Genomic DNA, 12,662 nt, shown 5'->3' with positions numbered 1-12,662 from the left:
TTTTGATCATCAAAAGAGAGAGAAAGAAAGAGAAAGATTTGATTACAACACCCATAGTGGGGGATATTTCATTACAGTATACAGAAAAACACATAAAAGAAGGAATCTGAATATAAGTCTCTAAAACCCTTGGACTTTTGTCCCTCAACAACATCAACATTGTTCACAATTTGTGACAATCTTTTCCACTTTCACCACCTTCTCTAACTCTATGCTACCCTTTTCCAAGTCCCCAATTTTTTGCTCTTCCACAACCCTTGCTTTTCTGTATTTGAAGTAAACCACAAGCTGTAGAATGCTTAAGGGTGTTCCAACCACACTTGGACCCTGTAATAATCATAATAGCAAAATTTAATAAAAAAACAATACATACTAATTAATTAATGTGATTATAAAGAGTGATTAATTTAGAAACTAACCGCAACAAATACATCACGAACAAGGATTCCATAAACTAACCAACAAGCACTAGCTGAGAAAGCACACAAGGATAATGGTAGTGGCATGAATTCAACACTCTTTGTTTCTATAACTTTCTTCTGCAAAAATCAAATATAACACTGTTATTGTTATTATCTATAGTAATTATTACAATATGTTCCTCTTTTTTTTGGTGATGAATTTTGAATATGTGAAAGAAGAAAATGACTCACCATTGCAACAAGAGGAGAACCATACAATGCAACAGAAACACCTAAACCTATGCTTCCAACAAGTAACTTTCTGTGAGCTGTATCATGGAATGAAAAAGCTGAAACAGCTGCAACTATGCAGAACACAAGCAGAACAGGTGTCATGATCATCGCCACCTTCACCTGCAAATTATAAATGATGAAAACTTTAGACATGTTGATAGATGATGGTGCTTAACATATGTTTGGTATTATGTAGTTGTGCCAGAATCACGACGACCTATCGTGATTTGTCAAAAGTTATAGAGTGTGGTTTGGAAAATCATGATGGGTTGTCCCGATTTTAACATACCAACGTGATACCAAACATACACTTAATTTGTTTTGGTTGCAAAAGATTTTAAACTAATGAAAAGCTGGCATGTAAGTTAACTAATTACCTTTCCTTTGGGCGAAGAATACCAGAAATAAATGAGAACATAAGATAACTCAAGAGCAATTCCAACTCCATTAACTGTGACAAGAGGAAAATTTTCCCATTTGTAGCTTACAATAGGTAACCCATACCATGTGAAAAGAAGACAATTCAACAATCCAATTATGTAAGGAATGCATGAAAATTCCTCTGTGCTTTTCTTCCTTATTACTCTTTTAAATGTAACCCTGAAAATTAAGCATCAAAATTAAGGATTCAACACTTCATTTTGGTAGATAATGAGTGGTACTAATGAATTGATTATGATATGTTACTCACATTGGCGCAGCATAAAGTGAGACTGAGGCAGCATTGCCTGTAAGAACACAAAGGAAATAATAATTAATCCTAATTAAGGAGGAGCTTAAACTAGCTAAAGAACGAAGTGATTGGATTCAAGTGGTTAATATGTTAATCATTTTTCTGAGACTAGTTAAGACAAAAATGAAATTAAGAAATGAACGAACGAAGAAATACCAAGAACAGCAACAGCCAAACGAAGTGTCTCTGACATGTTAAATTTGTTGTTTAGTCTCTACTTAGAAGAAGAGATGTAATGTAATATTTTTGTTTTGAGAGAAGAGCATTAAGGACATGCTCTATTTATAGTTGTTACTTAGGACGCGTATGTAACATGGTAGTGTCCAGCTTGAAACAAAACCGTACGAGAAAGAAATAAAAAAGAGAAAAGAAATTAGAAACTTGAAGGATGAAAAAGAAGAAGAGGCAAAAGTGGTTTGTACATAAGTAATAATCACGTGGACGCAATATTTGGTTCAACTTGAGAAGCTTTCCATCAACTTGAGAATTCCAGCCTTTTTTTCTCCCTAGTTTTTAGAGGCTTATTGTTATTATTTCCCATAAATTTTGCTAGCTATTATTCACAAATTTCTTGCGTGTCACTTGATTTTTCACGTAATCTATCTTATTTATTTTTTGGCTATCAATTTACTTATTATTTGTTTATAATATATAATATATAATTTATTAAAATCAACTGATTTTGCTGTTGGTAAAGCATTATAAAGGTACCAATTATTGAACACATTATTAAGATGATTTGTTCTTGATGACGTGGCTCCCATTTTGGTGAGATGCATATGACAATGATTATTAAGTTAGGGGTGATTGTTTCATGTTTAAAAATGACATTCTTGGAAATACATGACTAGAGAATGATTATACTCATGTTTGTTATAAGGTTGAGAAAAATTATTATTGGATATAAAGCTTCTTATGAATAAAGTAACTTCCATTAATATCATGAATTTATTCCTATGTAAGAAGGTGAGAATGTGCATTCCTATGAAATCATATATATATATTTTATTTTATTTTTTAAATTGTGACTTCCAATTTTCTCAGAAATGTCAACTTATTTGCCGAACACTTTTTTTTTTTAAAAAAAAAATACCTAGTACATAATCCAATTTTCATATTTTTATTTTCAGATAAGTAATTTCTTAGTATAATTTATGTGTCGCTGAAATAAACACCCCCTTATAATTTAGTTTTTTTCTCGAAGGATGCGCCTGAAATTGGACTGTATAGTTCAATTTGAAGGGTTAATTAAGAAATTGAAGAAAAGAAAAATAATTTTATGCCACAATTTCAAATAAAAATGATTTAGACACACATAAAAAAATATATAATTAATTATTTTAAAACTATATATGCATCATTTAATTCTTTTAAGCTTTATCTTTTTCATTTATATTTGCGTGTTTAAATAATTTTTATTTGAAAGTTGTGACCATACATGTGTTTCTCTTGATTTTTAAAAAGTTGTATAAATATTTGAAAGGGTACACTTTTTTCTAATGACACTAGTTAAGTTAAAGAATTCAAAAATAAAAAATTTGTATTCAAAACAAAACTTCTAAAAAGTTGAACTAACATTTTCCTACATATTTTTACTATATTTGTTTTCTTAACCAAACCTTAAAAATATTTCATTAGTATTTTTCTATTTTTTTTTACTCATATACATTGTAAAAATATTTTGCAGATTCATTCCGTTATATCTTATCGCTATAGCACTTTCTAATATTAAGACCTATTATCTTCAAATAGATTGAATTATTCCTACACATTTCCGCTACATTTGTTTTCTTAACCAAACCTTAAAGCATATTTCTCTAGCATTTTCCTAATTTTTACACATCTACATTCATTCCGTTATATCTACATTGTAAATATATTTTACATATTCATTCCGTTATATGTTATCATCATAGCACTTTCTAATATTAACACCTATTGTCTTTGAATAGATTAAATTATTCCTACATTTGTTTTCTTAACCAAACCTTAACATTTTCCTGATTTTTACACATCTACATGTTATAGCACTTTCTTATATTAACACGAACACTTCTTTACATTTACATTGAACATTAATTACACTCTTGTGAAAGAAAAAAAAAATAATCCAAGAAGGCTTAATCGAATTTTTCTAATGTTAGAGATTGGACAAAATTTTGGTTTGAGTGTAACTATCTCTTCACGGTTTAAACTTTTACTAATGTAAATTTGATTTATTGGAAGCTTAATGTTAAAAGAAAAATTGTCTTCATAGGAAAATTCATTTTAGATTTTCTTGTGTTTACGAGAGGAGAATACTTGTGTTCACAAACTAACCAATACTTTTTTTTCGTCAATGAATTAGTCTAGTTGGATCAATTATCTATTTGTGCTAGAGAATGTTCTTTAAAGATATAGGGTTGGTTTACTTTCTTATAGGTTTCAATGATCTTATTTTGGTGGATTTGTTTTACACCTCCCAACTTTTGTTTTTCATTTTTATATTTTTTTTAATAGGCTAAATTTTTTTCATTTTTATATAAATAATACCTTTGGAGAGATTGTATAGGATTGGTGGTACATTTAGGTGCCAAGATAGTTTGGATCTCAACATGTTACAATGATACAACCTTCTCCATATTTGCTTAGTTTCTTTTTATCATTAGTTTAATATAATTATTTTAACTATTTGTGTATTCAACACATTAAAACATAAAAAAACAATATTTTTTTATATGAAAGTTATAAATTATTTCCATTTTTTGAATCCTTTCACAAGTGTCCTAAAAATACTTGTTAGCAAGACCCAAATATTAAACAACGGTTAATTTGAAGTTAAGAGAGAGTGCATTCCGTAAGATTTTAGATGATTGGTGTCTAAGTTACATGTGTAATTGCTATTTTAGTGATATTTTAATACAACACCTCTCTAAAAAATATTAATATATCCTCAACGTTAATTTAAAGAGTCCCCTCTAAAATAAATTAATTTAGAGACTCCTCCAACTAGCGACATGACAAAATTTACAGCAACATTTTTTTTTCCTAGGACTGATCCATAAATCGATCATATATAGAGCGATTCATGCAACACTGAATATAGGTTGTGTGCACTCATAAGTCACAACCCGTTGGTTTAACGGTCGTGTGTATTCACAACCCTATAATTTTGCACAGTCACACATATTTCGATCCACCAATTAAGAAACTACTTTTTATATTTAAGACTCACTAATCTATTTTAGATTTTAAAAAATTAAAACTGCTTTAAAATCTAGATCATCCAATATTGGTTAGAAGACCATGATGTGTGTAACCGTGTGTGGTGAAGGAACGTATCTCTTATCAAATGTAATGTGAAAAGGTACTTGTATTAGAATTGTATTAACAACATTTTTACATTTTTGCTTTTTCTAGATTACCTTTGAAGAATGGTGGGTAATTTACCCACCAACCAATGAAAATGAACAATTTGTTGGTGGGATCAAGATAATTCATGAATACCACTTAAAATGTGCTTATGTGGCTAATGTGTATTGGTTAGGGTAAATTACCCACCATTCTTCTATGGGTACCCTAATTGTCACCTTTAACAGTACATTCTATTGAGAAGGTTAAGTCCAAGCAAAAGACTAAATTGAGAGAAAATGAGTTATTTGAAAATGATAGAAGGAATATTACGATACAATTAAGGCAAAATACACATTTATACGGTGATCTCAAGTAACTAGCATAACAAACATCCACCTAGTTATAACAAACTTTTAACCCTTAAAAAACCAATTCTAACAAATTTTTAACTATATCTAACATATTCGTCAATTCAACATTTACTGGTATATTTAGGTGAGTTTTTTTTTTCAAAACTATTTTCTATCATTTAAAAAATTATAATAGCTAAATATTATTTACCAAAAGTTTCAGTGAAATGAAAATAAATTTTTCTGAATCTTTATATTCATAATAGTCAATATTGAATATTTTTTTAAGATAAAATGTAAAAAATTTATATGATACTTACAAACAATAAAATGATTTTTCCTAAAATACAAAAGCCAACAAATAGCTCTTTTGTTTAAAAAAATAATCTTTAATATATTAATTTAAAAACAAATATACCAAAATCATTCAATAATATGTGAATGTACACAAACTCCTTTGCAATAAACGTATCTTTGATCAACACAATCCGTAAAATAATGCAAGGAACCAAAATCATGCAATATGTGAATGTACTATACAAACTCCTTTGCAATAAACGTATCTTTGATCAACTCAATCCGTATAATAATGAAAGAAAAGTGATACGAAATAAGTCATTTGTGTAAAGCATCAAAACTTCTAGAAAACATATTTGTACAAAATAAGAAGCCTAATTGCTCTGTGCAAAAGGTGAAGTTACGTAATCCCATCTTCTTGGTGCCACATAGCAACTGAATTAATGCTCCTCTTAGAGGGCATTATGTATTTTTTTTCCCCGTTGAAACAGCACTTAGAGTTATGTACTTATCCTATTGAGGGACATTTTATGTGGTTTGCATTTAAGCAAATATTATCTACCTCATATAATGTATGGTTGGAAAATCAAGCACTTGTATTAGAAGAAAAAAAAATCAAGAATTAAACTCAAGTAACTTTAAATACATTAATTACTTAAGTTTTTTAAACTCAAGTGATTAATGCGTTCAAGTTAATAGTCATATAAAAAAATTGAAGTTAAATCTGAGTCAAAATACCTTTTCTATACGAGATTATTTATCTCACAATTAAATTTTAAATTACCAAGTCCTCATTCCCAATGCTCTAAAAAAAAAAAAGTCCTCATTCCCAAAAAAAATTGAAGTATTAAAAAAGGTATGGAGGTGAAACTAAATATACACGTAAATAAATCAAGCATGTAAGCTTATAAAAAAATCAAGAATGTCTCACCCACAATTAAAATTTGTTATCTGTTCAGGTTAGGAATATGATAATGATGTTGGCTGGAGGAAGAAAGAAAAGAAAAGGAAGACAGTTAAAAAGCTAAGGAAAAAAAATGAAGAAAATGTCATAGCAAGTGCTACTTGGAACTTTGGTACGGTAAAGAGACAACCCCTCTTCATTTTTTTTTTTTGTGGCAGCCGGGTTCGAACCCAGAACCTTGCATATTTTATTCATTGTTCTTACCAACTGAGCTAAGTTCACGAGGACAGACCCTGTTCATTTAGCAATAAGGTATTGAATTTGCAAGTTAAAAATATATTTGATATTTTGATTAAAAAAAGAATTTATTGATATGCAAAAAGAACAAATAAATATTATTATTATTATTGCACTTCTATTCAAATGCTAAGAAATGCTCTAAGGAGATTTGTTAAGAAGTTTAAAGCGAAAATTTATTCTGAAATTATGCATTCAACGCATTGAAATAAAAAAAAGTAATTTTTTCTAAATAGTTATTTTTTTTTTCATTTTTTAATTCTTAACAAATGTGTTAAAGACACTTTCTTTAAAAAAAATATCTTAAAAGATAAAAAGAGAACATAATAAAATAATATTTATTTTTAAATTATTATATAAATAAGTATATCCAAAAGCTTGTACACAAACAAGTCTTTCTTATATATTGTTATCTCAAACAGATGTTTTGCGGCTTCGTAAGGTTTATTGTCAGCCACAAAATTCCCATTGTCTTGTAGTGGGGACAGAGTAAATTGTTTAGCTATGATTTGAATAAGCGGTTCATGCAAACCCGATATATTGTGTATGTCTTTCATGATGGCGGGGTCATATAGTTAATATATGAATCATACACTTTATTAAGTCTGGTCTTGGCAAGTGCAACAAGACCTTTTGCATAGGGCTTCAAATTTAGAGGGTACTCAAAATTTAAAAAAGAAAGTTTTTTTTTTTTTTTTTTTGTATATATGAAGAAAATCAGTCGGTAAATGTCTTTTTTTTAGGTAAGAGTTTGAAATACAATAATTTTGCTATCATTTATACATTGTTTGTAGGTAAATATATATTTTTTTTATAGGTAATAGTCATGTATGAACTATTGCTCTTACATTTAACTACAACGTAGATGTTTGTCAATATAAGTGGTGTTGGATTTTTTTTAAACACATTTTAAACGAAAATTATCAAAATTATAACGGGACCTCCGAATTATCGGGGACGGCCCTGCATTCTATAAATGAGTCTCATATAAAATAATGATGCAATATATATAAAAAAATATTAAAAAAAGAGTGTTAACACTACTCTTGTTTTACTTTGCGTCTACAAATAGTGTATTTTTCTCTATTTTTTGGTACCAAGTATTTTTTTATCTATTTACTGTCCCCTTAATAAAAAAGTCTTGGCGGTCAAACAACTCAATGATTGCAAAATCAATTAGCATATCATGGCCTTCTAAATCTTACTCGATTGATTTAACGTTTATGATGCTACACTGAGAATGATTGCCCCAAGCACGTGCGCTTCGATACATTGGCAGTGTGTCTAGCAAAATTTTTGAGGGATTCTCTATATTTTTAAGCATCATGCTAACGAATGTTTAAATGATATTGTTTGAATAAATTTTAATTAGAATTTTTTTGAGAGACAAATTAAAATAGAAATTTTATTTTGAAAATATTAAATATAAGTTAAATATTTGTCAAGGCAATAAATAATATTCTTTTTATGCAAAAAAAAAAACCAAATATTTAGGTAACGACGACCCAATAGTTTCGTAAAGTTTAGAGGTGATGATTTATTTTTGGGGTCTCACAAAAGAGTGGACATTGGAATATGTTTATGAGATGAATTTGACATGTTTATGGGAGCTAAAACTATATGGTTGCAACCGATTATGTCAATTGATAAAGGAGAAGCTTTAGAATTACTAGCAGCTATGAAATGGGTAAGAGAACTAGAGTTTAAGAAGATTATTGTTTGCTTAGATTCAAAAGTAGTATAGTAGACTCGTTCAACACACATGTTCGAGATGACGCGGAGCTTGGTTCCATCCTAGCTAGGTGTAGAGTTAATTTATCTGATATTCGTAACAACTCTTATGTCGATTTTTCTAAAAGAGATGCTAATATGATTGCTCATAATCTTGCAAAAGCGACCATATATAATGACAATTCTCATCTCTATTTTGATATATACGATTGTATTATTCCTTTGAATTTTAATGAAATGAATTAGCACCTTTCCAGAAGAAAAAAAAAAGGTGTGAGGTTAATGACATTTGTGTGCACATGTATTCAGTTCTATTTTTTATTTTATTTTTAAGATAAATTATTAGTATTAATTAATAAGTTGAAGGGAAAAAATTATGATAATTTTTTTAAGAGAAAGCTTATATTTAAGGACTATTTTTTAAATAAAGCTTAACATTTGTGTATAGATGTACTCACTTCTTCCCTAAAAAAAACAGATGCACTCACTTGTAATTTAAATAAAGCTTATATTTTAGAACTATTTTTTAAAGAAAAATTATATTAGAAACAGAGGAAGTAGCTAGCCTCTTATTTATGCCCTAAAAATACTATTTGGGATTTGTGGTCTGTATTATTGCAAGAAGTGGACATAAATTTGGATAACTAGCTAGTCACGTCGTTAGGGAAATAGTACAAATATCGGCTCTAGAACACACCAATATTTTCGTTGTTGCATTGTTGGTAGATCTAGAACACACCAATGTTGCATAATTACTAGTTAGGAGCAGATTGAATAATAAATAAACACATCCTTTTGAATCATATTTCCATTTATGTTTGTCCTACCTTCAAAAGGCACGTCGAAATTATAATTCGATTATACACGTGGATCCTTACTTTGATGGAATTAAGCCTAGACATGGCTCCCTATGTTTTGTATAATGTAACAGCTTATTATATAAACAAAATCTTATCTATTCAAATTTGAGTGTGTTTTTTTGTCAACTCGACGTGGCATTATTATACAATACTATTCATGATTGGTAATAGTTAGGAATATAAAGATATCCGTGTGATATTATACTATACGAAAGTATTAAGATGAGAGCCAGTTGGAATGCAAAAAGCAGACAAAGAAACTTAAGAATTTGTCACTAGCAAACTGGAGTTTAGCTAGCTTTACAGATTCACATGGTTTTAGCTTATGAAACCCTAAATATTTTTAAATGGTTTTCTATAATGTACGGTTTAGTACACTACTACTTGGTTGTGTTGTGCTGTTACTTTGGACTTGTTTATGGGCACTTAAGATAATTAGGTAGACATGTAAAAAGCTAAGGTTAGAACCAACAATATCCAGCTGGGTTGGTATTGACCTTGTTTATACCTAAAAGGAAAATCAAATGCATGTTGGTGGCTGCTATAGTTACACTCTTTAGCAAGAAGTAGAAATCCCCAGTTGGATCTGTGTCATAGCTTAGTAGTTACTGAGTAGGATACAATGATTGCCATGCACCTGTACACTGTAGTTTCCGCACAGAATCAACCAAAGTGGGCGCAAACTGCTGTTGCCTATTCCTTTTGTACTGGCCAATACTGACCATTGGGAATGGGTTTATTCAATCTTTACCAATCCATTCATCAGACACTAGTCTACTTTTTACTTAGTTCGGTTTTAAATATAAGAAAAATTCGAGTAAAAAATAAATGTATTTGAATCAAAATTTAATTTTCGTTGATTCAATTTTATCTCATACTCTTTTCGGTCATATTTATAGACAAAAAAAAAACATTTTAGGTTCGTTGATTACCTAATGTATTTGACTTATATATAGACCAAATACATTAGATATTAAATGGATCTAAAATTATTATTTTTTTTGTTTATAAATGCTATCGGGTGAAGTATATATTTAAGATTGGAGTGAGTAACTCTTTTTATAGGATTTCTAATAATTGGATAAGGATGTTTTAATAAAGGAGAATGTTAAACGGTGGATATTAGTTAAGCAACCAAACCAATTTTATTTTATAAAAAATAGTGTAATTATTACTTAATCAAAAATCAAAACTTATATTTTTAAAACAAATTTTCTATTTATAGTTTCCTTAATCATTGTCCTGAGGACATTGGTTCAAGACCCTTTAATAAATGATAAATATTTACAATTGAAATCAACAATATTAATCATTTCCTCAATACCTATGTAAAACTCAAATGTGACACCTAATATGAGACAAAAGTAATAATTTATTACTCCCCCTGTCTCATTATAAATGAGTCATTTGCTCATTTCACACATACTCCCTCCGTTTCAAAATAAGTGTCGTTTTAGCCAAAAAAATTGTTTCAAAATGAATGTCACTTTCGGTTTCCAGTGCAATACTAATAACTTTTTCTTTTCAATTATACCCTTCAATTAATATTATGTTACATTACTTCCAAAGTATTTTTTTTTCTTTAATGAAAAAGAAACCAATAGTTGATTAGGATAATTTGGTAAAATTGCTATGACATTTGACCACTTTATCTCAATCCTTAATATGTGTGTAATTGGCTAAAGCGACACTCATTTTGAAACGGAGGGAGTATGAAGAAAACATGTATAAGTGAAAGAGAGAGAAAAATGGTTTTGACTATCTTTGTCAAGTATTGATGCATTATTCTTTATCATAAATGTAAAGTAGAATATATTGAATTGAGAGTTGTGAAATTAATATTAATTAGAGTTATAATTGGAAAATAATCATTAGACATAACACTTTTACTAAACTGCACTTATTTTATATGAAAAACTCAAACTTAAAGTTGCATTGAAAATTGTGTGAGAAAATGGTTTGAGTATTTATTGAGGGAAAAGTTGGAAGAAAAAAAAATTAAAGTTGTATTGGAAATGTAAAGTGACATCCATTTTAAAATAATTTTTTTTAGCTAAAGCGACACTCATTTTGAAACGGAGAAAGTGATTAATATTGTATTGAAAAGTGAAATGGATCAATTTTTTGGGACAATATTTTTTGCAAATGACTCATTTATTATGGGACGGAGGAATATTTAAATTTAGAGTTAAATATATTTTTAAATCTAGTTCACATATATAGTTTTTATTCAATTTTAGTTATTTTTTGAGAAAGATTAAGTTTAATAATAAATAATTGGCTAAATTACATATTTTTTAGTTCACTTTGGTCCTTTAAGTCTTTATTTTTTTCATTTTGGTCCCTTAAATTACAAATGTTATATAATTTAGTCTTTTAAGGTTTTTTTTTTTTTTTTTTCCGTTTCAAATTTATCCGTCATGTTATTAACGTAGGGGAGGGGAAGGGAAGGAAAGGGAGAAAGGATGGAAAACTTTCCCCTTGTTTAGGAGTTCAAAAACCAACAAGGAAAGGAGATGAAGGGCTTATGTTATAATTTTACTATTTTACCTTTTTTCTCTTAAAATCAATACATTGTGTTATACTTTGTAATTTATTCAAAACAGTTTATCTCATGAAAAACAAATTATTACGATCTCTTTTTCAAAAACAACTTATTTATTCAAAACAGCTTATTACGACCTCTTTTTCAAAAACAACTTATTTATGCAAAACAACTTATTACGACCTCTTTTCAAAAAACAGCTTATTCAAAACAGCTTATTTATGCAAAAACAACTTATAACGACCTCTATTAAAAAAACAACTTATTTATGCAAACCAGCTTATTACGACCTCTTTTTCAAAAACAACTTATTTATGCAAAACAGCTTAATACAATCTCTTTTTCAAAAACAACTTATTCAAAACATCTTATTTATCTAAACCAACTTATTACGACCTCTTTTCAAAAAAACAGATTATTCAAAACAACTTATTACAATCTATTATTCAAAAACAACTTATTCAAAACAGCTTATTTATGCAAAAACAACTTATTTATCCAAAACAGCTTCTAACAATCTCTTTTTCAAAAACAACTTATTCAAAACAACTTATTTAGGTAAAACAGCTTGTTACGATCTCCTGTTCAAAGACAACTTATTTATGCAAAACAACTTGTTACGATCTCTTTTTCAAAAACAACTTATTCAAAATGGCTTATTTATCCAAAAAAAGCTTATAACGACCTCTTTTTTAAAAAAACAACTTATTCAAAACAGCTTATTTATTCAAAATAACTTATTACGATATCATTTTCGAAAACAACATATTTATACAAAACAACTTATTCCGACCTCTTTTCAAAAAACAGCTTATTCAAAACAACTTATTTATGCAAAACAACTTATTACGACCTCTTTTTCAAAAATAGCTTATTCAAAAAAACTTATTTATCCAAAACAGCTTATTACGATCTCT

General features: G+C 28.5%; 1 protein-coding gene across 1 annotated transcript; it reads right to left on the bottom strand.

Annotated features, from left to right (window-relative positions):
- Nucleotides 1–1,729, bottom strand: LOC11414337 (bidirectional sugar transporter SWEET3). The gene is made up of 6 exons (XM_003602153.4): nt 1,585–1,729; nt 1,387–1,423; nt 1,073–1,295; nt 654–815; nt 420–539; nt 1–327 (listed from the first exon to the last, which is right to left on the bottom strand). The coding sequence occupies exons 1-6, from the start codon at nt 1,619–1,621 to the stop codon at nt 154–156; spliced, it is 753 nt and encodes a 250-aa protein (XP_003602201.1). The 5' UTR covers nt 1,622–1,729; the 3' UTR covers nt 1–153.
- Between the last annotated feature and the right edge of the window lie 10,933 nt (nt 1,730–12,662).

The sequence above is a fragment of the Medicago truncatula genome, chromosome 3, assembly GCF_003473485.1.
Source record: "Medicago truncatula cultivar Jemalong A17 chromosome 3, MtrunA17r5.0-ANR, whole genome shotgun sequence".
Taxonomy (NCBI): Eukaryota; Viridiplantae; Streptophyta; class Magnoliopsida; order Fabales; family Fabaceae; genus Medicago; species Medicago truncatula.
The sequence above is the reverse complement of the archived record's forward strand: the minus strand, read 5'-3'. Positions and strand labels throughout refer to the sequence as shown.